The sequence below is a fragment of the Trichosurus vulpecula genome, chromosome 3 (assembly GCF_011100635.1).
Source record: "Trichosurus vulpecula isolate mTriVul1 chromosome 3, mTriVul1.pri, whole genome shotgun sequence".
NCBI lineage: Eukaryota > Metazoa > Chordata > Mammalia > Diprotodontia > Phalangeridae > Trichosurus > Trichosurus vulpecula.
The window spans coordinates 314,510,753-314,534,100 of record NC_050575.1 but is presented as its reverse complement, the minus strand read 5'-3'; the positions used below and the strand labels follow the sequence as shown (position 1 = coordinate 314,534,100).

At 38.6% G+C, this 23,348-nt stretch overlaps 1 protein-coding gene across 4 annotated transcripts in view; it reads left to right on the top strand.

Annotated features, from left to right (window-relative positions):
- Positions 1–434: 434 nt before the first annotated feature.
- Positions 435–23,348, top strand: part of C3H2orf42 (chromosome 3 C2orf42 homolog) — a 45,746-nt gene continuing 22,832 nt past the window's right edge. Inside the window, exons 1-5 of one of the 4 annotated variants that reach the window (XM_036753030.1) lie at positions 435–518; positions 8,001–8,835; positions 14,888–14,998; positions 20,129–20,233; positions 22,318–22,422. In XM_036753030.1, coding sequence (XP_036608925.1) covers positions 8,013–8,835; positions 14,888–14,998; positions 20,129–20,233; positions 22,318–22,422 — 1,144 coding nt within the window. In that variant the 5' untranslated portion in view covers positions 435–518; positions 8,001–8,012. Of the gene's footprint in view, positions 519–699; positions 804–3,566; positions 3,697–8,000; positions 8,836–14,887; positions 14,999–20,128; positions 20,234–22,317; positions 22,423–23,348 lie in introns of those variants that run through there. The other 3 variants (XM_036753028.1, XM_036753029.1, XM_036753031.1) reach the window with 3 other exon arrangements.

Sequence of the window (23,348 nt, the reverse complement as noted above, 5' to 3'; positions counted from 1 at the left end):
TGTAGGAAGTTATGTTGTTGGCTAAAGACAAAATTGGGCACGCCTGCTACAGAATTAATGTTTGTGTCAGTAATGCTCAGACCACTCTGAGTCTGTTAACAGTTTTCCTCCAAGTTCGGGTTCATTTCTGTGCGAGGCGGCGAAGCGAGCTCCGCTTCCTCGATCTCGTTCTCACTTTCAGTATTTAAGACGACGACCTTTTTGTCTTGGTATCCCTTAAAACGCCTAGCGCGCTTCCCCTTGCTCAAGGCAGAGCACTTCTAAAATCGTTATGGAATTGAATTGAATCCGGAGATACAAAACTACTATTCCCAGCTGGCCTTTGGGGCAAGAGAACGAGTGGGATGCGCATCATCCGCCACGTGGGAGCTTCTCGACCAATCGTAGCTTCCGTTACAGCTGTCGGTTGGCCGCTACTTGTAAGAATCCATGGCGGAGGGTCTGAGCTGAGGGTTGGCAGTGGCGGCTACCAGCTTGGGCTCTAGAGAGACGCTGCGGGCCGAGGCTTGCCAACACAGGTATATATGAGCGATGTGGCGCGCCAGGAGGGGACGGTTTGTCAGGGGGGCAGAAAATTGCCATACTATGAAACCGAGGCAAAGGCGTCGGGGTCGGGACAGAAGGTGCTGAGAGAGGCCGGTGCCTCCGCTTCGTTCCGCCGGACAGCGAGCGGAAGTGACGTGCGAGGGCGCGGAGGATGCCGGGAGACTGCCCTCTGCTGGGGGTGGCGGGGCTACGAGGAACTGCTAGTCGCCGTCACGCCCAGACGGGATGGAGAAGAGGCGGTCAGGGCTGGAGGAAAGGTGGGTTCGGAGCCGGAGGAGGCCGTGAGGTGGGCGCCCTTCCCGGGGCGGAGGCTGATGGGCGCCCATGTCCACCTGAGCTGCAGCACCAGGATCGGGGACTGTGGGAGCTGGAGGCGCCTTAGATGTGATCCAGTACAACTCCTTCATCGTACGGCGGAGGAAACTGAGGCTGGGGGAGCGGGGGCTTGGGGTGTTCGTGGCGAGTGAGAGGAGGGGGACTTCCCCGGGGTTGCACAGTTGGTTGGTGGCATAAGCAAGGTTAGAATTACGGTTCTTCGATTCCAGATCCAGGGCTCTTTTCCACTCCTCGCATTTTGACTTGGTTTCGGCGGGGCAAGGGGGAGGCGGAGGTGCTGCCTCCGAGCCCGGGGCTGGGGGCTTCAGTGAGCAGGGCTTTGCATGCCCGGGGCTCCCCTGTTACCCACCTGTGCGATCCCGGACAAGGGCTCAGTTGCTGTCCCTGTGGAAAGGGTTGATAGATCATTCCTGTGCTGGCTAGCTCCTCTAAAGCTTCGTTGTGAGGAATGTGATTTTTGAATCCTAAAGATGATTATGATACCTGACTTTTCTATGACTCTTTCAAGATTTGCAAGTTATGCCGTTTGAGCCTCAATCACGACTACCCGGTTATCGGGTAGAATCGTATATTTAGAGCTGGAACGAAGTCACCAAATCCAACTTCTCGTTTTGCATTTGAGAAAACCGAGCGCCAGAGAAGATTAGTGACATACACAGGGTCACGGTGGTAGTTAGCTGAGCTGGAATGTGAAACCAGGTCCTAGGTTTCAATATTCATTTCGAAAGAGCATCCTAAACTGATTTCGAGAAAGCTTCATTTCAGTCTATGATCTTTACAGAGAAATAGATGTCTACAAAACTGATAGCTAAAGGGTAAATGTCTCATAGCTGAGGACTGTGAGTAATAGTATTTTGTGAAAGAAAACTTCCTTCTTGCTATTTATGCCTTATGTTTCCAAATCAGTACTGTAATAGTTGAGTATTCCTTCCCTCCCCCCCCCCCCCCATAGAACATCATTTGTGTTATTTTGAGATGGAAGAAAGAGGATAAATAGTGAAATGAGAACCGTTCTCCAACCAAATTCCTCCAGTGTTTGATCATGGTTTACAGGTGATGCTAGGTTCTTTTGGACTATGCTAATGGAGCAGAGACTCTAGCAGCTCCTACTAAGATAAAAGGGGCTTTGAGTAGTAAGGCCCAGTGAGGGATTGTGTCTGTCATTCAAGGAACATCCTAGCTAAATTTGGTTAGGGTTATTGTGAGGTTGGGGGCAAAGTGATTTGGCCACAGCAACTCTCAAGGACTGACTACTAAATTATAGTGCTGTTGTGAAATCTCTGGGAATATACACATGGAGGAAATCACAGGTCCCTGAGGAAGAGATCATTAAAACATTTTACACTTTTAAGATGGTATTATTGCTAAGATGGAATGACAGTGTTTTCTCTGCCTGCCTCCCAAAATTATTCTAGTGGTGAAATAATGTGAAAGTATTTTTTTAAGCTTTGGAGTATTTTACAAGTATATGGAATTTCAGTACTTTCAAATATTCAGTGACAGGATGCATGTCAATACCTTTGTTCCAAAGTAGAGTAAGATGTGTAAAAAGGTGAAGTGGTATGGGAAAAGGAAAAGTAGTATGAGAAATCTGAAGAGGGAAAAATTTTGCATTTTGGGGTGTTTGTGTGTGAAGAGATGCTTCATAGAGGGAGGGGGCATTTGAGTAGGGAAAAGAGGGCAGGCAGAGATATGAGGTGTCAAAAAATAGGTGTCAGTTTCAGGTAAAGGAGATGATGTGAGTGAAGGTACAGAGGAAAGAACAGGACGGTAGGGAGTAGAGAATAATTCAGCTTAATTGGAAATGTAGAACAAAGTAAGAGAAATAGTATGAGAAAAAGCTTGAAAGGTAGTTTGGAAATAAATTGTATCTGGCTTTAAATGTCAGGATTAGGAGTTTATACATTATTTGTAAGGCAGTAGGGTGCAATTTACTTATTAGTTGCCCTTAGTAAACAGTTTTATAAGTTCCTGTATCTAAAAAAAATACCACCAAATTTTTGGAAATGAATCTCCTTGAAAATTTAGCTCGCTGGTTCTTAGACCACATTCTATACTTAAATCACATGCTTAGATCACATTCTATACTTAAATCTTTTCTAGCTTGGTTGGGCCTGTTAAAGCTTGGCATTTCTTTAAGAAACCAGAATCCCATCCATGCCACAATTAGGCATTAGAGGAAGACTTTGAAGAACAAATGTAAGTATCATTTTTATTAGGCTTCCCTGTGCATCTGAAGTGGCAAGCTTCCTATTTTTTTTTAATTAAATTTTATTTTTTTTTTAATTGGCAAAAATCTACCTTCACTCCTTCCCATTTCCCATCACAATTATTTGTTGGTATTTATATGCAAACACAAATAACCTGAAGAGTAGAATTCAGTCAGTCAGCAAGCATTTATTATGTGCTTTTTGTGTGCTAGGCACTGTACCTAAATTCATTTCAAACATTAAGTGCCTACTGTGTGCAAAGGTCTTTTAGAAGAATATGATACTATATAACAATTTATTATTATTTTGGTCAGACAATAAACATTTATTAAGTGCTTCCTATATTCTAGACGCTGTAATTGAGTGTTATCCATACAAAACTTAGAACTCACATGCTGGTACACATTTTAGGAAAAGGTTTCTTAGCATTTCAGATAGATGAAACAAGTATTGTCATTTCCATTTTTATTACAGTTTTCGAAGTTACTGTTGCGGCAATCATGACCACTTGATGATTTGCTATACTGAGATACTGTTTATCCTTCATGCCTGGAAGAATGTGCAAGAACAGCCTGTATCTTTTAGAAGTACAAACTTCTACAAAGTGAGCACTTTGTTATGCCTGACATGTGGTTCTGATATTTTAAAATAAATGCAGGTAAACATGTAATAAGAATTAGGAAAACTGTTCAAAAAGTTCATTGACTCTTTGGAATGCAAACCTACCCACTGTGGCTAAAAATATTGATATCATAATATGGAATATTTTTAATGATGAGTTTTATCTTTAAAGCTTATTTGAAAATAAGAGTAATTCTGAAAACCACTAAGTAGATTAATAAACAACACTTGGTGGCTCAGTTCACTGATTTTTCTTTTGTTTATGGGGAACCTTCATCCCTAGAATCCTGTGGTTTCCAAAAATTTTTTGGAAAATTATTTTTCATATATTTTTTTAAAAATAGGTTTTTATCGATATCTTTCATTTTTGCATGAGGGTTTTAAATGCCAAATGGAGGAGTTTTCATTTTATTTTAGAGACACGAGGTAGCCACAGATGCTACTTTGAACATCAAAGGGAGATAGCCAGACTTATGCTTGAGGAATATCAATTTGGCAGCCATGTGAGTGATAGATTGGAAGAGGGTAAGAACAACAGGAGACAAACAGTAGTCCAGGCAAAAGGTTGTGAGGGTCTGAACTACATGAATAAAAAGGAATGGTGGTTATGAGAAATTTGGAGGTGGAATCAACAATACTCAGCAATAGGTGGGAACATGAGGGGAGAGTAAAGATGATCCCAAGTTAATTTACCTGGATTAAATATGATAGAGGTCTCAGAAGAAATAGAGAAGTTAGGAAGAAGGAAGGTTTTTGGAGGAAAGATAATTCTGTTTTGGGCATATTGAGTTTGAAATGCCTGGTGATGTGGATCTGGAGCTCAGGAATGAGACTCTAGATTTATGGATCTGGGAATTATCTGCATAGATATTTGAACTTATGGGAGATGTAGAGATGACTAAGAAAAAGAGTATAGAGAGAGATAGGAGAAGAGGGCTCAGTATAAAACCCTGGGATGCATTCCGGGAGCAGGACATGGATTATAATCCAGCAAAAGAGGTTGTGAAGGCCAGACAGATAGGAGGAGAACTAAGAGAGAACAGTGTTACTAAAACATGGAGGAGGAAAAGATCTTAGACTCAGAGCTGGAAGGCATCTCTACAGTCACCTACTCTAACCCTTTCATTTTATTTGTGGAGAAAACTTGGGCCTAGAGAGGCAGTGACTTGCCTAAGGTTATGCCGCTACTAAGCAGCAGGACTCAAGACTTTGCAAACCTTTTGACTCCAAATCCCATGTACTTTCCACTGTATTAGAGAATGGCTAAGAGGAATAGGGGCAGTCAGCTGTGTAAAATATTTTAGAGAAGTCAAGAAGAATGAAAACTGAGAAGAAACCATTAGCTTTTTATACACAATACATATACACATACATACATACATATAGGAGCTGAATTTTTGACCTGGATGTTTTAGTGTTTCTATGATTTAGGCAAATCAGAACCTCTCTGAAACTATCTTTCCTCATTTGTACATTGAAGCTAATACTTGAGCTGAGAGGATCAAATAAGACGGGCTGTGCAAAGTGCTTTGTAAATCACAAAGGTCTATGAAAACTGAGCTCTTGCATCTTCTGTGCTAAATAGTGATAGTGCTTTATTTCAGTAGTACTAAAAGACCTATGTTTGAGTTCTAGCTCTTACCAGTACCAGCTCTGTGGCAAATCACTTAAGTTCTCTGACTTTGTTTTCTCTTTTCCTCCTTTCCTTTTCCTTCGTAAAATGGGGATTATAAGAATACTTGTGCTACTTATCTTACAGGGTTGCTGTGAGAAATGTGCTTTGTAAACTTGGGCCATTATTAAATTCCTCAGTCCTCAGGTTCCTTTGGGATAGATAGAGTAGATAATAACCTCTTTAAACAGATAAGAAAGTTGAAGCTCAGATCATTAAAGTGACTTGCCTAAGATCACATACTAGTTAGTAGGAGAGGGGATCAGAATCTAGATCTTCTGACTCCTCATAGAGCATTCTTTTCTGCTAAGTGAAGATGATGAGATACAGGTACAAAAATATATCAAGTTTGAAAATTCTACACAATCAACATGATTATTAGATAGAGTGCAGTGTGCCCACTAGGAAATCTATTATTTTAGTGAATCTGCCTTCTGTCTATATTAATTTTCCCTTTACTCATACATATTACAACCTATTCACTCTTTCTTACAAATGCTTTTGTGGACTGACTGCCATTCTCATCCATGTTTTTCTATAAATCATCCATGGAGGAGCTACCTCAAATGCCACTTGGGGCTTTTCTCCAGTCCTTTTCATAGTTTGTGGGTATCATTGCAGCACTAGGCTGTTATCTTATCATGCCATATGACCAGCCCACCTTTTACAAATTCCATGATGGTGGTGACTTCTAATTGCATAGGAATAAAGGCTAAGTCTTTCAAAGTAGTTTTATCTGTATTCCAGCATATGTTACCAATTTATTAATTAGTTGTATGAAAATTTGACTTTTGGAGAAAGTTCTTTCTATGGGAGCTGAACTGAGTGGATCCTCCCTGACAGGTTGATATATTGTATGATATATAGGCATAAGGCTTTGGAGTAGTTTACAAACCTTCAGCTTCTTTCATTTCTTGACAAACCCTATTTTTCATCATGATCATTTATCCTACACCATGCCCACCTTTACTTTTTAGGTTGTCAGTGTCAAAGTAAATGTTCACTTAGTTTAGAGGACATTGTGTTCTTTGTATAATTCCTCTAGGACTTCTTCTTTCTCTGGAACAGATGTTGTCAAGCTACAGTCATTTTTATAGTGGTATGTTTGCTTATGCTTGTGAATACTTTAAGGCAAAAGAATTGAGTTTCTCCCAAAATGGTTTCTTGTCTTATAAGAAAGCATGAAACCAGCTCTTAATTCCTTTATTCATTTCTCTGAAGAGAATCTGTGACTTAGACTTCTATTTAGTATCATAGCTTTTATGCCTTTACTTTGAGTCATAACAATGATATCACTATAAATGTGGTTCATTTCCTCTAGTAGTATATCTGTTGATCTTCAGATAAATATTTCAGATTGAGTACTATCACATAAGATCAAAAAGGAAATAATCAAATTAACCAAGCCATCTTGGGAGCAATGCTAAAATGTCAGCATTCAGAAACAAAGATTTACTCTATTTGGTCTTATGAGAAGCTATAGGATATGAAATAATACAGAATTAGAAATCAGGGGGACTTACATCCAGTCCTAACTTTGTTCATGACTTATGTTATCTTGGCAAGTCACTAAACTCTTTTTTGTCTCTGTTTCGCTGTTGTAAACTTTCCTACCTCTCACAGCATTAAAATGTTCAAATGAGATAATGTACATATAATTTCTTTGAATGGTATAAAGCACTCCACTTATTATTATTATTATAATCATTATTTTTATTAGCAAGGATGAAAATCTAACTAATAACCAGCAGTATCAGCTGCCTCTTTTCTAGTGACATTGGCACTATTTAATACCTTGACAATCAAATACCATTCTGGCCAGTTCTTTTTCTCAGAACCTAGCATCTTCCTGTCGTCTGTAATAGTTTGGATTCCTTCTTTTCTGTTTCCTCCTTAGACATTTTTTTCTTAGTTTTAAGCTAAAGTCAATTCACTATGGAATGTAGTGAGATTCTTGCCTAATCTTTGGAACTATCAGGCAGGTGCCCTGCCATTGGCTGGTCAGGAAAGAGGAAGGAGAATGTCTTCATTGTTACACCACAAGTTTAAAACTTCAGACTATGGTTTGGTTAGTGCCAGTGACTCGGACAGGTTGTTTTTGGCATCTCTTCTCTGATGATCACAAGCTGACGAGACAAATACCTTCTAGACCCTGTGAATCCACAAAGCAGTTAGGTCTGGCCATCATCTAGGTGCAACAACTGCTTTCCTGCCCTGAGATTATTTGGGGGTTTTATGGAACTCTGGAAGGGAAAGAAATGTTCTTGTGCTTTAGCTCCTTATTCAGGATGTTTAGCATGTTAAAGCTAAAGGATTAGGTTAGATATTCTTTATATCTTTGTCTTTTTATAGAGCAGAAGCTCATTCTAAAGAAAACTTTTAACAGTTTGGTAATATTAAAACCAGCATTATGTTACGTGCCATAGAGAATACATAAAATACAGGATTTTCTTACCTTTTTATTTCGCTGGTAGGTTCAGATTGATATTTATGTTTGGGATTTCAGTTAGAAGGCGGTGAGTGACTTTTGTAAGTGCTTTCTTTAATATTACATATAAATTGAGTATTTTTTATGAATTGTACATCTCTGTTGATAGACTTAATGTGTTTTCTAGGACCTGTGAAAAATGGAACCAAATTCACTGAGGACTAAAGTTCCAGCATTTTTATCTGATTTGGGAAAAGCTACCTTGCGGGGGATCAGGAAGTGTCCCCGGTGTGGCACATATAATGGAACCCGAGGACTGAGTTGTAAGAACAAAACATGTGGAACCATCTTTCGGTATGGAGCACGAAAGCAGCCCAGCATTGAAGCTGTCAAAATAATCACAGGATCTGATTTGCATATCTACTCAGTACGGCAGAGAGACAGAGGTCCAGATTACCGATGTTTTGTGGAGCTGGGTGTTTCAGAGACGACAATTCAGACAGTGGATGGTACCATCATTAGCCAGCTGAGCTCAGGACGATGTTATGTCCCTTCATGTTTAAAAGCAGCCACTCAAGGTGTTGTTGAAAATCAGTGTCAGCATATCAAGCTGGCCATAAACTGCCAGGCAGAGGCTACACCTTTGACCTTGAAAAGCTCAGTCTTGAACTCAATGCAGGCCTCCCCAGAAACCAAACAAACCATTTGGCAATTGGCCACAGAACCTACTGGCCCACTGGTACAAAGGATTACTAAAAACATTTTGGTGGTAAAATGCAAGGCCAGCCAGAAGCACAGCCTAGGGTATTTGCATGCATCCTTTGTTCAGAAAATCAGTTCCAAGAGCATGACTGAGCGCCGGTTCTTCTGCTCCTGCCAGACTCTGAAATCAAACAAGTCAAACACCTCCAAGGATGAGCTGGCTCAGAGATGCATTCACTTCTTTGCTTGCATCTGTGCCTTTGCCAGTGACGAGACATTGGCTCAGGAATTCTCTGACTTTCTCAGTTTTGATTCCAATGGTAGGTGGGGCTGGCACATGCACTCTTTCATTTCTAAAACGAGAAGGAATGGTTGAGTGAAATAAGTGCCAGAATCTTAAAAAGAGCGAGCAATAGCACCTGGTAGTGTTTTAAGAAGATTTTGCAATCTTAAGGAACAGCTAGTTGCTTTAAGATTCAAAGATATAGGGTTTCCTTATCTTTATCACAAGCAATACTGTAGATTGATATCTAGAGGCCTCTCAGTTGTGGCTTTTGACATTTTATTTCCAACAGTGAAATTACCTGAGTGAGCCTGTCCGTTTTTATAAGATAAATTAACAGAAATATTTGGCGTTAAAAACATAGCAGCAAGGCCCCTTATTATCCGAGTATAGCACAGTTAGACTACATTGAAATTTGTTTCATCCAGTTTGTCACAGTCTACATGTGAATATTCAGAGAGCTACAAACCCCTCATTCATATGGTAAAGAAGATGACAGCTTAGACTTGAATTTCTCATGTTTCATGGTAGTCTTTAAAAAGTCTAAGAACCTTCAATTTTCTTTTTGATTTTCTCTGACTTTTCAAGATGCAGAAAACTACAATGTCTCTATTCTCTGTGTGGTCCTTAAAAATTCTGAAGATCAATTGTGTTTCTGATTTTACCTTCATTTCGATTTCAGTGATATTTCCTTTTTTCTATTCTCTCAAATATACAATAAAAAAAGAAACCTTCATAACAAATATATGTAGTAAAACAAAAATTCCCACATTGACCATGTCTAAAAATTGATGTCTCATTTCCACGTTTTAAGTTCAACACTTCTCTGGCAGGAGGTGGGATTAGTATGCTTCTCTTTTGGTACTTTGGAATTGTGCTTTATCATTGCATTCATCACAGTTCTCAAATGTTTGAAAGTTGTTTGTCTTTATAATGTTGTCATTGCATAAATTGTTCTTCTAGTTCTGTTCAGTCAGTATCAATTCGTAGAGAAAGTTCTTCCTAATTTCCTGTGACATTGTTTATTCTCATTTTTCATGTCACAATTTTCCATTACATTCATATACCATAGTTTGTTTAGCCATTACCCAGTAGGCATCCCATTATTTTCCAGTTTTTTGCTACTATGACAAGGGCTGCTGTTTTTGTCCTTTCCCTCTTTGGGTTCTTTCCTTTTAAAAATTTCTTTGGGCTTTATGCCTAGTAGTGGGTGGAGCAGTAAGACAGTTGAGTGACTTTTGGGGCATATTTCCAAATTGCTTTCCAGAATGACTATACCAATTCACAGCTCCACCAACAGTACATTAGTGTGCTTGTTTCCTTGCAGCCTCTTCAGCATTTATCATTTTTCTCTTCTGTTATCTTTGCCAATCAATGATGCGTATGAGATGGCACCCCAGAGTTGCATTAGTTTGCAGTTTCTTTAATTATTAGTGATTTGGAGCATTTCCCCACATAATTGTTAATAGCTTGGATTTCTTACTTTGAAAACTGACCATTCATATCCATTGACTATCTGTGGAGAATGGTTCTTAGTCTTAAAATTGGAATCAGTTCTAGGCAAACCTTGGCTATGAGGTCTTTTATAAGAGAACCTTGCTGTGAGGATTTCCCCCCAGTTACTTGTTTGTTTTCCTTTTAATTTTAACTGTACTGATTCTATTTGTGCATAACATTCTAACTATGAAATTAAAATTGTCCATTTTATCCTCTGTGATCCTTCTGTCCCTTATTTGGTTATGTATTCTCATCCATAGATCAGAAGGGTAATTTTTTTTTTTTGCTTCTCTAATTTGCTAATGATGTCACCTTTTATGTCTTAAGTAACTGTCCGTTTGGAGTTGATCTTGGTGTACACTGTGAAATGTTGGAATGTACCTAATTTCTTTCATACTGTTTTCTAATTTTCCTAGCAGTTTTCATTAAATATTGAGTTGTTATCTCAGTAGTTAGGGTCTTCATATTTATCAAACACTGAGCTACTTGATTTCTTTGATTCTATTCTATACATTATATTCTTAATTTGTTTCACTGACCTTTCTTTTTTAACTGGTATGAAATCATTGAGATGATTGCTGCTTTATAAAACAGTTAGAAATTTGGTACTGAGAGATCCCTTTCTTTCTCATTTTTTTTTCCCATTACTTTTCTTGAGATACTTGACCTTTTGTTCCTCCAAATTAATTTCTTTATTATTTTTTCTAGCTCTATAAAATGATCCTTCAGTAGTTTGAATAAGTTAATTTAGATAATATTGTAATTTTTTTATATTGGCCTCTCTATGAATAATTAATATTTCTCTAATTATTTAGGTCCGTATCTGTTTCTGTAGAGAGAATTTTATAGTTGGATTTATGTAGTTCCTGAATGTGTTTTAGGAGATAGATACCAAATATTTCACATGTTCTTGATTGGAATTTGTCTTTTTTATGTCTTGTTACTGGTTTTTTTTTGTGGTAGTAACAGGAGCACTGCTGATTTATGTGGCTTATTTTATATCCTATAATTTTGCTGCATTAATTGATTCCATTCATTTTTTAAGTTGACTCTTTAGGAATTTCCACGAATTTAAAATCATGTCATCTGCAGGAAATGACTATTTTGTTTTTTCTTTGCCTTTCTCATGCCTTTGATTTTTCTTTCTTGTCTTATTGCTATAGCTAGCATTTCCAGTACAGGGTTTACATTACAAAGACTGGAATTTAAGAATACCTTGAAGGGCCAAACTGACAATTGATACAGTGCATTTTTTAGTCCATAAGCCTAAAAAAAAAAAAGGTGGGATTTTTATTTCAGAGTAAAATTACAATAAAACTTTTATATCACTTAATATGCTTGGTCCTACTATTACGTAGTAGTAGTGATCATGGACATCCTTGCTTTACTCCTCAATCTTATTGGATTTCATTGATTAAAAAAATGCAAAATGTATTTATGTCCAATTGGCAGTCATCATCTAACTCTTTGTATTTAAGCTTCTACGCACATTTTCCTTTCCCTCTCCCTCTTTGGCCTTTCTCTCATATTGAAAAAAATACTTCTATGTATTAGGCAGCTCAGTACTTAAAGGAAGTCTGTCTTGAAACAGATTTTTTTTCTTTTTTTAAATTTATTTAATATTTTTAGTTTTCAGCATTGATTTTCACAAGAGTTTGAATTACAAATTTTCTCCCCATTTTTACCCTCCCCCCACCACTCCAAGATGGCATATATTCTGAATGCCCTGTTCCACAGTCAGCCCTCCCTTCTGTCACCCCACTCCTCCCCATCCCCTTTTCCCCTACTGTCTTGTAGGGCAAGATTGATTTTTATGCCCCATTGCCTGTGTATCTTAGTTCCTAGTTGCATGCAAAAACTTTTTTTTTTTTTGGAACATCTGCTTTTAAAACTTTGAGTTCCAAATTCTCTCCCCTCTTCCCTCCCCACCTACCCTGCCTAAGAAGGCAAGCAATTCCACATAGGCCACATGTGTATCATTATGGAAAACCCTTCCACAATACTCATGTTGTGAAAGACTAACTATATTTTGCTCCTTTCTATCCTATCCCCCTTTATTCAGTTTTCTCCCTTGACCCTGTCCCTTTTTGAAAGTGTTTGCTTTTGATTACCTTCTCCCCCTATCTGCCCTCCCTTCTATCATCCCCCCTTTTTTATCTCCTCCCTCCTTCTTTACTGTGGGATAAGATACCCAATTGAGTGTGTATGTTATTCCCTCCCCAGGTCAAATCCCATGAGAGCAAGATTTACTCATTCCCCCTCACGTGTCCCCTCTTCCCTTCCTATAGAACTGCTTTTTCTTGCCACTTTTATGTGAGATAATTTACCCCAGTCTCTCTCTCCCTTTCTCCCTCTCTCAATATATTCCTCTCTTATCCCTTAATTTGATTTTTTTTTTTTTTAGATATCATCCCTTCATATTCAACTCACTGTGTGTCCTCTCTATATATATATGTATATTCCCTTCAGCTACCCTAATACTGAGGTTTCATGAATTATATATACCATCTTTCCGTGTAGGAATGTAAACAAAACAGTTCAACTTTAGTAAGTCCCTTATGATTTCTCTTTCTTGTTTACCTGTTCATGCTTCTCTTGATTATTGTGTTTGAAAGTCAGATTTTCTATTCAGATCTGGTCTTTTCACTGAGAAAGCTTGAAAGTCCTCTATTTTGTTGAAGATCCATATTTTGCCTTGGAGCATGATACTCAGTGATACTTCATGATACTCACTTTTGCTGGGTAGGTAATTCTTGGTTTTAATCCTAGCTCCATTGACCTCCAGAATATCATATTCCAAGCCCTTTGATCCTGTAATGTAGAGAAGCTGCTAGATCTTGGGTTATTCTGATTGTGTTTCCACAATACTCAAATTGTTTCTTTCTGGCTGCTTGCAGTATTTTCTCCTTGATCTGGGAACTCTGGAATTTGGCCACAATATTCCTAGGAGTTTTCTTTTTGGGATCTTTTTCAGGAGGCGATCAGTGGATTCTTTCAATTTTTATTTTACCCTCTGTTTCTAGAATATCAGGGCAGTTCCCCTTAATAATTTCTTGAAAGATGATATCTAGGCTCTTTTTTTGATCATGGCTTTCAGATCATTCCATAATTTTTAAATTATCTCTCCTGGATCTATTTTCCAGGTCAGTGGTTTTTCCAGTGAGATATTTCACATTGTCTTCCATTTTTTCATTCCTTTGGTTCTGTTTTATAATATCTTGATTTCTTATAAAGTCACTAGCTTCCACTTGCTCCAATCTAATTTTTAAGGTTGTATTTTGGGGGGTTTGGAGTTTTGTAAGTTCATTTTTCTTTAAGTGGGCCACGCTGGGTCTCTAAAATGATTGTTAATTTGGAGATCTTTGGGACCTCCTTTTCCATTTGGCTAATTCTTCTTTTCAAGGCATGCTTCTCCTCATTGGCTTTTTGGAACTGTGTTGCTATTTCGGTTAGTCTATTTTTTAAGGTGTTATTTTCTTCAGTATTTTTTTGGGTCTCCTTTAGCAAGTCATTGATTTGTTTGTCATGGTTTTCTTGCATCACTCTCATTTTTCTTCCCAATTTTTCCTCTACTTCTCTAACTTGCTTTTCCAAATCCTTTTTGAGCTCTTCCATGGCCTAAGACCAGTTCATGTTTTTCTTGGAGGCTTTTAATGTAGATCCTTTGGCATTGTTGACTACTTCTGGCTGTATGTTTTGGTCTTCTTTGTCACCAAAGAAAGATTACAAAGTCTGAGTCTGAATCTGAGTCTGTTTTCACTGCCTGGCCATGTTCCCAGCCATCTACTTGACCCTTGAGTTTGTCATTGGAGTATAACTGCTTGTAGAGTAGAGAGTTCCTTGCCCTAAGCTTTAGGGGCTGTGCTGTTGTTTTCAGAGCTATTTCTACACAGCAAGCTCGGCTACACCAGTGCTCCTCCTCCCCCAGGAACAGGCAACCCAGACCGGACTCACATCTGAGCAGGCTCTGTACTCCTGCTTTGATCTGCCACTTAATTCCTCCCACCAGGTGGGCCTGGGGCCAGAAGCAACTGCAGCTGTAGTTCTGTAGTTGTACCACCTCCACTGTCTCTGAGGTGGTGGCCAAACTGCGAGCTCCTTTTACTCTGTCCCCACAATTTTTTCCCCACTAACCTTCTCTGTTGTCTTTGGTGTTTGTGGGTTGAGAAGTCTGGTAACTGCCACAGCTCACATATTCAGGGCGCTAGGGCCTGTTCTGCTTGGCTCCCGGTCTGGTTTGTCCAGGCACAGGTCACGCTTGGCCCTGCTCCTTTCTGCTCCCCAGGTCCGTGTGATAGACCTTACCCAGTGACCATGCAGGCTGTCCTGGGCTGGAGCCCTGCTTCCCTGTGCTCTTCCATGTGTTCTGCAGTTCTAGAATTTGTTCAGAGCCATTTTTTATGTGTGTTTGGAGGGTGCTGTGGGAGAGCTTTAGGCAAGTCCCTGCTTTCCAGCCGCCATCTTGGCTCTGTCCCCTTGAAACAGATTTAATAAATATTTTGGGGGGTTTGGAGTTTTGTAAGTTCAGTTTTCTTTAAGTGGGCCACACTGGGTCTCTTAAATGATTGTTAATTTGGAGATCTGTTTTCTAGGTCTTAAAGGGATTATTGTGCCCCAGTTAGGTTGTCATCCAGAATCTACAGCACAGATTTGTGAATCCAGCTCCTCCAAGCCAAAGAAGAGGAAAAGGGATGAAGCATCTGGTGAGAAGCTGTTTTGAACTTTTGTTTTATTCTATTTCATATGTTGCTGTGGACCCTCATGATTTTCTGGGGAATTAAAAGAATTTTTCTTTTTTTAGAGTAGATCATGAAGTAGATTCACATCTTAGAAGTCAAAATAATGCAACCTCTGAATCTTGGTATTTTTGTGCCATTGATGATTTTCTATCTTTTAGAACTCTCTGAAAAATTTTGTCTTAAAATTTTTTTAAATCTAATTAGAACTGTACTATAGTGTTAGCTAAAGCAGTACTATATAGCTTGCCCTTGTTTCTAGAAAGAACATTTTTTACCCTTTTCCTGATCTTATCCGATAGTGGATATGTATATCAGTAAGGTAATATTCACGATGTGGTTGGTGACCATTAATATGCCTGTATACTTCGGAATCACAAAGTATAAGAGAGTCTCTGTATAGAAGGCAGAGGTAAAACATTTATTCAGACACCAGAGGATCAAATTCTCAGAACCAATAACCCCAATTCGACATAGCAGTAATTGTATTCCAAAACCAGTAAGTCCACCTCAATGTAATAGCAAGGCGATTAAAACACAGTATCACAGCAAAGAGCTAAGCCATCCTGTAACCTTCCCTTCTGCTAGGGCCTTCCTGTAAACACTCACTCATGAATCCTAACTGCCTGCTTGCCTGTGTCCTCTCCTCCCGCAGTTCTGAAAACCCTTGCAGTTCTCAGAGCACTTCTAGTTCTCTATCTCTTCATTTCTTCCAGTTCTCTGTCTGTCTCACAGTTCTTTCTTCTTCTCCTCACAGGTCTTCTTTGCAACTCCCTAGTCTCTCTCTTTCCCACAGCTCTCTAGTCTGAGCTTAATGGCTACCTACAGGGTATATACCTTGTATAGGGACCCGGGGCTTAGCACCTACTTAGCAAATGGGCAAGCTTCCCTTAGCTAGCTCCACCTGAGGCCTATTGAATAGGAGTTCGGAGCAAGGGAGATCTTTGATCACATTAGCACCACAATGTTATACAGCTTCACCTGCTTCTTGCCAGTTTTGTTCAGGGAGGTAGGACCTGAGGTTCCCCCACTTCCTGGGGATTCTTTCTCCATTTAAATTTATGGATAGGTTTTGTTACGTAAAGGTGAATTTTTCCAAGCTACTTTGCAGAGGTGATGGGGTGGAGTTTTATGGGTACATATAACTGCATATTTTTGTTTTTTGAATTTTTTAAAAAAATTATTTAATATATTTAGTTTTCAGCATTGATTTTCACAAGAGTTTGAATTACAAATTTTCTCCCCATTTTTATCCTCCCCCCCACTCCAAGATGGCATATATTCTGATTGCCCTGTTCCACAGTCAGCCATCCCTTCCCCACTCCTCCCCATCCCCTTTTCCCCTACTGTCTTGTAGGGCAAGATTGATTTTTATGCCCCATTGCCTGTGTATCTTAGTTCCTAGTTGCATGCAAAAACTTTTTTTTTTTTGAATATCTCCTTTTTTTTTTTTTTTTTTTTTGCTTTTTGGCAGGGCAGTCGGGGTTAAGTGACTTGCCCAAGGTCACACAGCTAGTACATGTGTCAAGTGTCTGAGGCCGGATTTGAACTCAGGTCCTCCTGACTCCAGGGCCGGTGCTCTACTCACTACACCACCTAGCTGCACCCTGGAATATCTGCTTTTAAAACTTTGAGTTCCAAATTCTCTCCCTTCTTCCCTCCCCACCTACCCTGCCTAAGAAAGCAAGCAATTCCACATAGGCCACATGTGTATCATTATAGAAAACCCTTCCACAATACTCATGTTGTGAAAGACTAACTATATTTTGCTCCTTCCTAACCTATACCTCTTTGTTCAGTTTTCTCCCTTGACCCTGTCCCTTTTTGAAAGTGTTTGCTTTTGATTACTTCCTCCCCCTATCTGTCCTACCTTCTTTCATTCCCCCTTTTTATCTCCTTCCACCTTCTTTCCTGTGGAGTAAGATACCCAATTGGGTATGTATGTTATTCCCCCCTCAAGTCAAATCCCATGAGAGCAAGATTCACTCATTCCCCCTCACGTGTCCCCTCTTCCCTTCCTATAGAATTGCTTTTTCTTGCCACTTTTATGGAAGATAATTTACCCCAATCTCTCTCTCCCTTTCTCCCTCTTTCAATATATTCCTCTCTCATCCCTTAATTTGATTTTATTTTTTTAGATATCATCCCTTCATATTCAACTCACCCTGTGCCTTCTGTTCATATATATATATATATATATATATATATATATATATATATATATATATATATGTATGTATATTTCCTTCAGCTACCCTAATACTGAGGTTTCATGAATTATATACACCATCTTTCTGCGTAGGAATGTAAACAAAACAGTTCAACTTCAGTAAGTCCCTTATGATTTCTTTTTCTTGTTTACCTGTGTATGCTTCTCTTGATTCTTGTGTTTGAAAGTCAGATTTTCTATTCAGGTCTGGTCTTTTCACTGAGAAAGCTTGAAAGTCCTCTATTTTGTTAAAAATCCATATTTTGCCTTGGAGCATGATACTCACTTTTGCTGGGTAGGTAATTCTTGGTTTTAATCCTAGCTCCATTGACCTCCAGAATATCATATTCCAAACCCTTTGATCCTGTAATGTAGAGAAGCTGCTAGATCTTGGATTATTCTGATTGTGTTTCCACAATACTCAAATTGTTTCTTTCTGGCTGCTTGCAGTATTTTCTCCTTGATCTGGGAACTCTGGAATTTGGCCACAATATTCCTAGGAGTTTTCTTTTTGGGATCTTTTTCAGGAGGCGATCAGTGGATTCTTTCAATTTTTATTTTACCCTCTGTTTCTAGTTCCCCTTAATAATTTCTTGAAAGATGATATCTAGGCTCTTTTTTTGATCATGGCTTTCAGGTCGTTCCATAATTTTTAAATTATCTCTCCTGGATCTATTTTCCAGGTCAGTGGTTTTTCCAGTGAGATATTTCACATTGTCTTCCATTTTTTCATTCCTTTGGTTCTGTTTTATAATATCTTGATTTCTCATAAAGTCACTAGCTTCCACTTGCTCCAATCTAATTTTTTAAGGTTGTATTTTCTTCAGTGGTCTTTTGGACCTCCTTTTCCATTTGGCTAATTCTTCTTTTCAAGGCATGCTTCTCCTCATTGGCTTTTTGGAACTCTGTTGCCATTTGGGTTAGTCTATTTTTTAAGGTGTTATTTTCTTCAGTATTTTTTTGGGTCTCCTTTAGCAAGTCATTGATTTGTTTGTCATGGTTTTCTTGCATCACTCTCATTTTTCTTCCCAATTTTTCCTCTACTTCTCTAACTTGCTTTTCCAAATCCTTTTTGAGCTCTTCCATGGCCTGAGACCAGTTCATGTTTTTCTTGGATGCTTTTGATGTAGGCTCTTTGACTTTGTTGACTTCTTCTGGCTGTATGTTTTGGTCTTCTTTGTCACCAAAGAAAGATTCCAAAGTCTGAGTCTGAATCTGAGTCTGTTTTCACTGCCTGGCCATGTTCCCAGCCATCTACTTGACCCTTGAGTTTGTCATTGGAGTATAACTGCTTGTAGAGTAGAGAGTTCTTTGCCCTAAGCTTTAGGGGCTGTGCTGTTGTTTTCAGAGCTATTTCTACACAGCAAGCTCGGCTACACCAGTGCTCCTCCTCCCCCAGGAACAGGCAACCCAGACCGGACTCACATCTGAGCAGGCTCTGTACTCCTGCTTTGATCTGCCACTTAATTCCTCCCACCAGGTGGGCCTGGGGCCAGAAGCAACTGCAGCTGTAGTTCTGTAGTTGCACCACCTCCACTGCCTCTGAGGTGGTGGCCAAATTGCGAGCTCCTTTTACTCTGTCCCCACAGTTTTTTCCCCACTAACCTTCTCTGTTGTCTTTGGTGTTTGTGGGTTGAGAAGTCTGGTAACTGCCACAGCTCACATATTCAGGGCGCTAGGGCCTGTTCTGCTTGGCTCCTGGTCTGGTTGGTCCACGTGCAGCCTACCTTGGGCTCTACTCCTCTCCCAGCATGGTGCGATAAACCTTACCCAGTGACCATGCAGGCTGTCCTGGGCTGGAGCCCTGCTTCCCTGTGCTCTTCCGTGTGTTCTGCAGTTCTAGAATTTGTTCAGAGCCATTTTTTATGTGTGTTTGGAGGGTCCTGTGGGAGAGTTTTAGGCAAGTCCCTGCTTTCCAGCTGCCATCTTGGCTACGCCCCTATATCTGCATATTTTTGAAGTGTTGGTTAGTTTTGTTGGATGTTTTTTTTTAAAATTTTTTTTATTTTTTTAAATTTATTTATTTAACATATTTAGTTTTCAGCATTGATTTTCACAAGAGTTTGAATTACAAATTTTCTCCCCATCTCTACCCTCCCCCCCACTCCAAGATGATGTATATTCTGGTTGCCCTGTTCCCCATTCAGTCCTCCCTTCTGTCACCCCACTCCCCTCCCATCCTCTTTTCCCTTCCTTTCTTGTAGGGCAAGATAAATTTCTACACCCCATTGCCTGTTTATCTTATTTTCTAGTTGCATGCAAAAACTTTTGTTTTTGTCCCCTCTTTTTTATTTATTATATAGAATGGATCTCTGGGAAGAAGAAATTGGGAAATATAGATAACTTAAGAATGAAAGATATTAATGAAATTTTATTTAAAACATTTTTGTCCACTCGGTTGTATTTTTTCAATTTCAAGTTCTCTCCCTCCTCCTTTCCCTGCCCCCCCTGCCATTGAGAAGGGAAGAAATAAAAAAATCTATTACAAATCGAAAGTCATACAAAATAAGTTTCTTATTAGCCATGTTCCAACAACAACTGAAAAAAAAAGAAGAAAAAGAAAGAAAGAAAGGCAAAAAATGTTCAGTCTGTACTCTGAGTCCTTCACTTCTTTATCTGGAGGTAGATAGCATTGAAAAAAATATTTCTCGACCTGAAATTTTCATCCAATGGGATATAATTCCTTTCTATTTAACACTCAGTTTCTGCATTAATTAAGGAAGTTCAAAACTACAGGTAAAGATTTATTTTCGTTTCTTTCATAGAATGTGCAAAGTGTACCCAAGCATTATGTAGAAATCATTGCACATTTGGGTCTCTGCAAGAATTAAAATCTTATGTACATCCTGTAGACATATTGCTAAAGTTTTGAGTCATTTGTATTTTAGGTACACAAACCAATAGTCCACTTTTGGCTCAAGATGCAGTGAGCAGTAATCTAAGAAAAAGTAGTTTGAAAAAGCCTGCAGTCACCTCTTCAATAAAAAGGCAGGGTAAGTGTCTCTTTGTTGGAATGACTTCAAGTGTTGGAGTTTTGTCCCTGGGAACTGAAAGTACTTTCTTTTGAGAATTGTCCAACCATTTGGACACTGAAAATAGGAAAAGTTGTTATGATTTCGACACGAGGAGATAAGGAAGCTGAGGAAATAAAGAAGAGGGGTTGAGCAATGGCTGGATCCTCTTCGTATTACATTTGGAATATAGAATAAATAGTATTAGACTGTTAAATTATATCTCTTAAATGAACAAATGTAATAGAAATATATTGGCATGTTTTGGTAGGTTGGATGGATTTTGTAGAATTGTGGGGGGAAAGAAAGAGAATGCCTTGTTTACTCTCTTATCTACATGCATCCTTGACATTGCAGTTCCTTACCCTAGTAATACCTTACAGTTGTATAGTGCTTTTTAGTTTGTATTCATCATCTCATTTGATCTTCACAATAACTCTGTGAGGTAAGTGGGGAAGATAAACAACTTAGTATTATTACAGACATGCCAAGGTCTTCCCATCCTTAAAAAACTATTGCTTGACTTTGTTTTCTTCTGAAGCTGTCATCTTTTATCTCTTCTACCCTTTCCACTTACACTCTTAGAAAGGGTCATTTATACATATTGCCTCCATTTCTTCACCACCCCCATACTCCGCACCAAATTAATTCTCTTGTCACAACTTCCAGTGCCACAACTTGGTTGAAACTGCTCTATTCAAGGTTACATATAATTTCTCTGTTTTTTTAAATTAAAAAAATGTTTGGAAGGTCCTTAATGCTTTAACAAAAAAATGAAAACAAAAGCCAAACAACTATATGATAGTGAGTTTGAATTCTTCAGCCAGAAGACTCCCCTCTTTCTTGATGGTTACTTGTGCTGCCATCTCCCAAAGATTTAAGGTGCTTTTCAGAACCCCTTTAGACTGTGACCTTGTAGTTGTAGCCTGACCTTCCTGGTTCACATAACACCACCTCTGTATATCATGAAACTTTTCATCCAGCCAGAGACAATCTTTTCCTTATTAAATTTTTCAGACTATTCTACTTAGATGCCTCCTATGCATTTATCATGTTATAGTTTGCATTATACTTATCTGTACATTTGTCTTATCCTAGTAATAATAATAATATTATTATTCATATTTATATAGTACTTTAATGCTAAGATTTACAAAATGTAAACAATAACTTTGTGAGGTAGATGGTACAAGTAGTACTCTCACCATTTTACAGATGAGCAAATTGAGGCTTAGAAATGAATTTTGTAGTCATACAGCTAGTAAAAATCAAAGCCAGGATACCATCCTAGGAGTCTTGACTTCAGATTCATTGTTTTCTACTGCACTGTGTTGCCCTACTAAATTGTAGGCTCCTGGAGGGCAGAAACCATGTTTTGTTTCTTCTTTGTATCCCCCACACCTTGAGTTAAATGATGGATTGGCTGTTTTGTGGTCCAGACCTGTAATTTTTTTATAGAGACTTCCCAATGAGAGGTAACTCCTTCTTCCAAGGCAGTTGTTCTGCAACTTACAGTCTTAGAGAGTTAAGCGACTTATCTAACATCATATAGCCCATTTATGTCTGAAGCAAGATTTGAACACAGGCTTTTTGGCCTCCAGTGCCAGCTCTTTATTCACTACCCTATGCTCTAGGTACATCTGGATGTGTAAGTGTGATATTGTAATTCATAATGTAGAGATCAGTGTAATACATTTGAAGGCAGGTTTTGGCTCTTAAGAAGTAGCGTGGCTATTTTGGTTTCTTTGGTGATAGAAATGTAAAAGGAATTAGACTAATTTGTATGTGCCCATTCATTAGGAATTATACTAAACATTTGATGTGTTATACTTAAATTTATTGCTAGTTTTTGAAAATTTGCCAACTTCTCAGTATGTTGATGGGTTTTGTTCTAAAAGTTTCCCAGCTAATATAAAAGTCCTCTTTTCTTTTTAGTCTCCCACTTTTAAAAAATTTTAATTCTTTGCTTTTTTGAGTCTTCCAAACTACCCAACTATTCCCCATGTTTTTGACTGGTTATGTTATGAACAAAAGTAGTTGTTACTGAAGAGATCCTTGTCTTTCAGCCTGTAATCAGCTGCTAGATGAATCACAAGTGACTTTATCCTTTCAAGACTGGTTGGCTAGTGTCACAGAACGCATCCACCAAACTATGCATTATCAATTTGATGGTAAGTACTTCAACTGAGCTCTTTCTGGAAGAAGAAACTCAACTGTATTATTGTTGTTACTTTATTCTGAAAGGGCATTGTTGAGTTTCTGTCTGTTACTTTGTATCTGTCAAACTAATAGGTTAAAAATTCAAATGCCCTGGACTAGAAGGAACAAGAGAAAGGTTATAGTAGAAGAGAATAAAAATTGCAGTAAAAATATAGTGCTAATAAAAAGTCTTAAGAAACACAAAAAAAGTACTAGTAACTAAAACTTAGTATCTTTAGTACTCTAGTTCTACTAGCCCTGTGTCTGGGATATGGGAAAAGATGAGGTCATCCGAGACCTATGAATGAAAATGTAATGGAGGAGAGACATGACAAAAGTGTAAGTAAAGAAAACAAAAGTAAGAGACACAATATAATTACTCACATTTATGTAGCACTTTAAGTGCTTTCTTATTTGATGATATAAAATTATATACTCAAGTGCTTGGTCCTCCTCAAGTAAATGGAAAGACTACATTCAGGTGTGGGATTAGTCATTGAAGCTAAGAGTTGGCAAGGACATTTCAGATAAGGGGAGATCCAACATCTCAAGCTGTGCAGGAAATCCTTCAACCCTATTCTTGACAGATGATGGTCTAGCTTCTCTTTCAGTACTCTCACATTATGGAGAACTCAGTATTTTGCAAGGCAGCCCATTCCATTCTTGGTTAGTCCTAGTTAGAATTCTTTTTCTTTCTCTCTTTTTTTTAAATTGAGCTGAAGTCTGTTAGCTCCTGTCAGTCTGCCTGAGTTCTTCTCTCTGGAGCAAAACAGATTAAGTTTACTCCCTTTTTTTTTGACAGTTGTGACAGTTCTTCAGATTGTTAAAGATAGATGTCATTGCCCTGCCTGAAACTGCTCTTCTGTAGGCTAAATGTCTGTAATTCTTTCAGTTATTC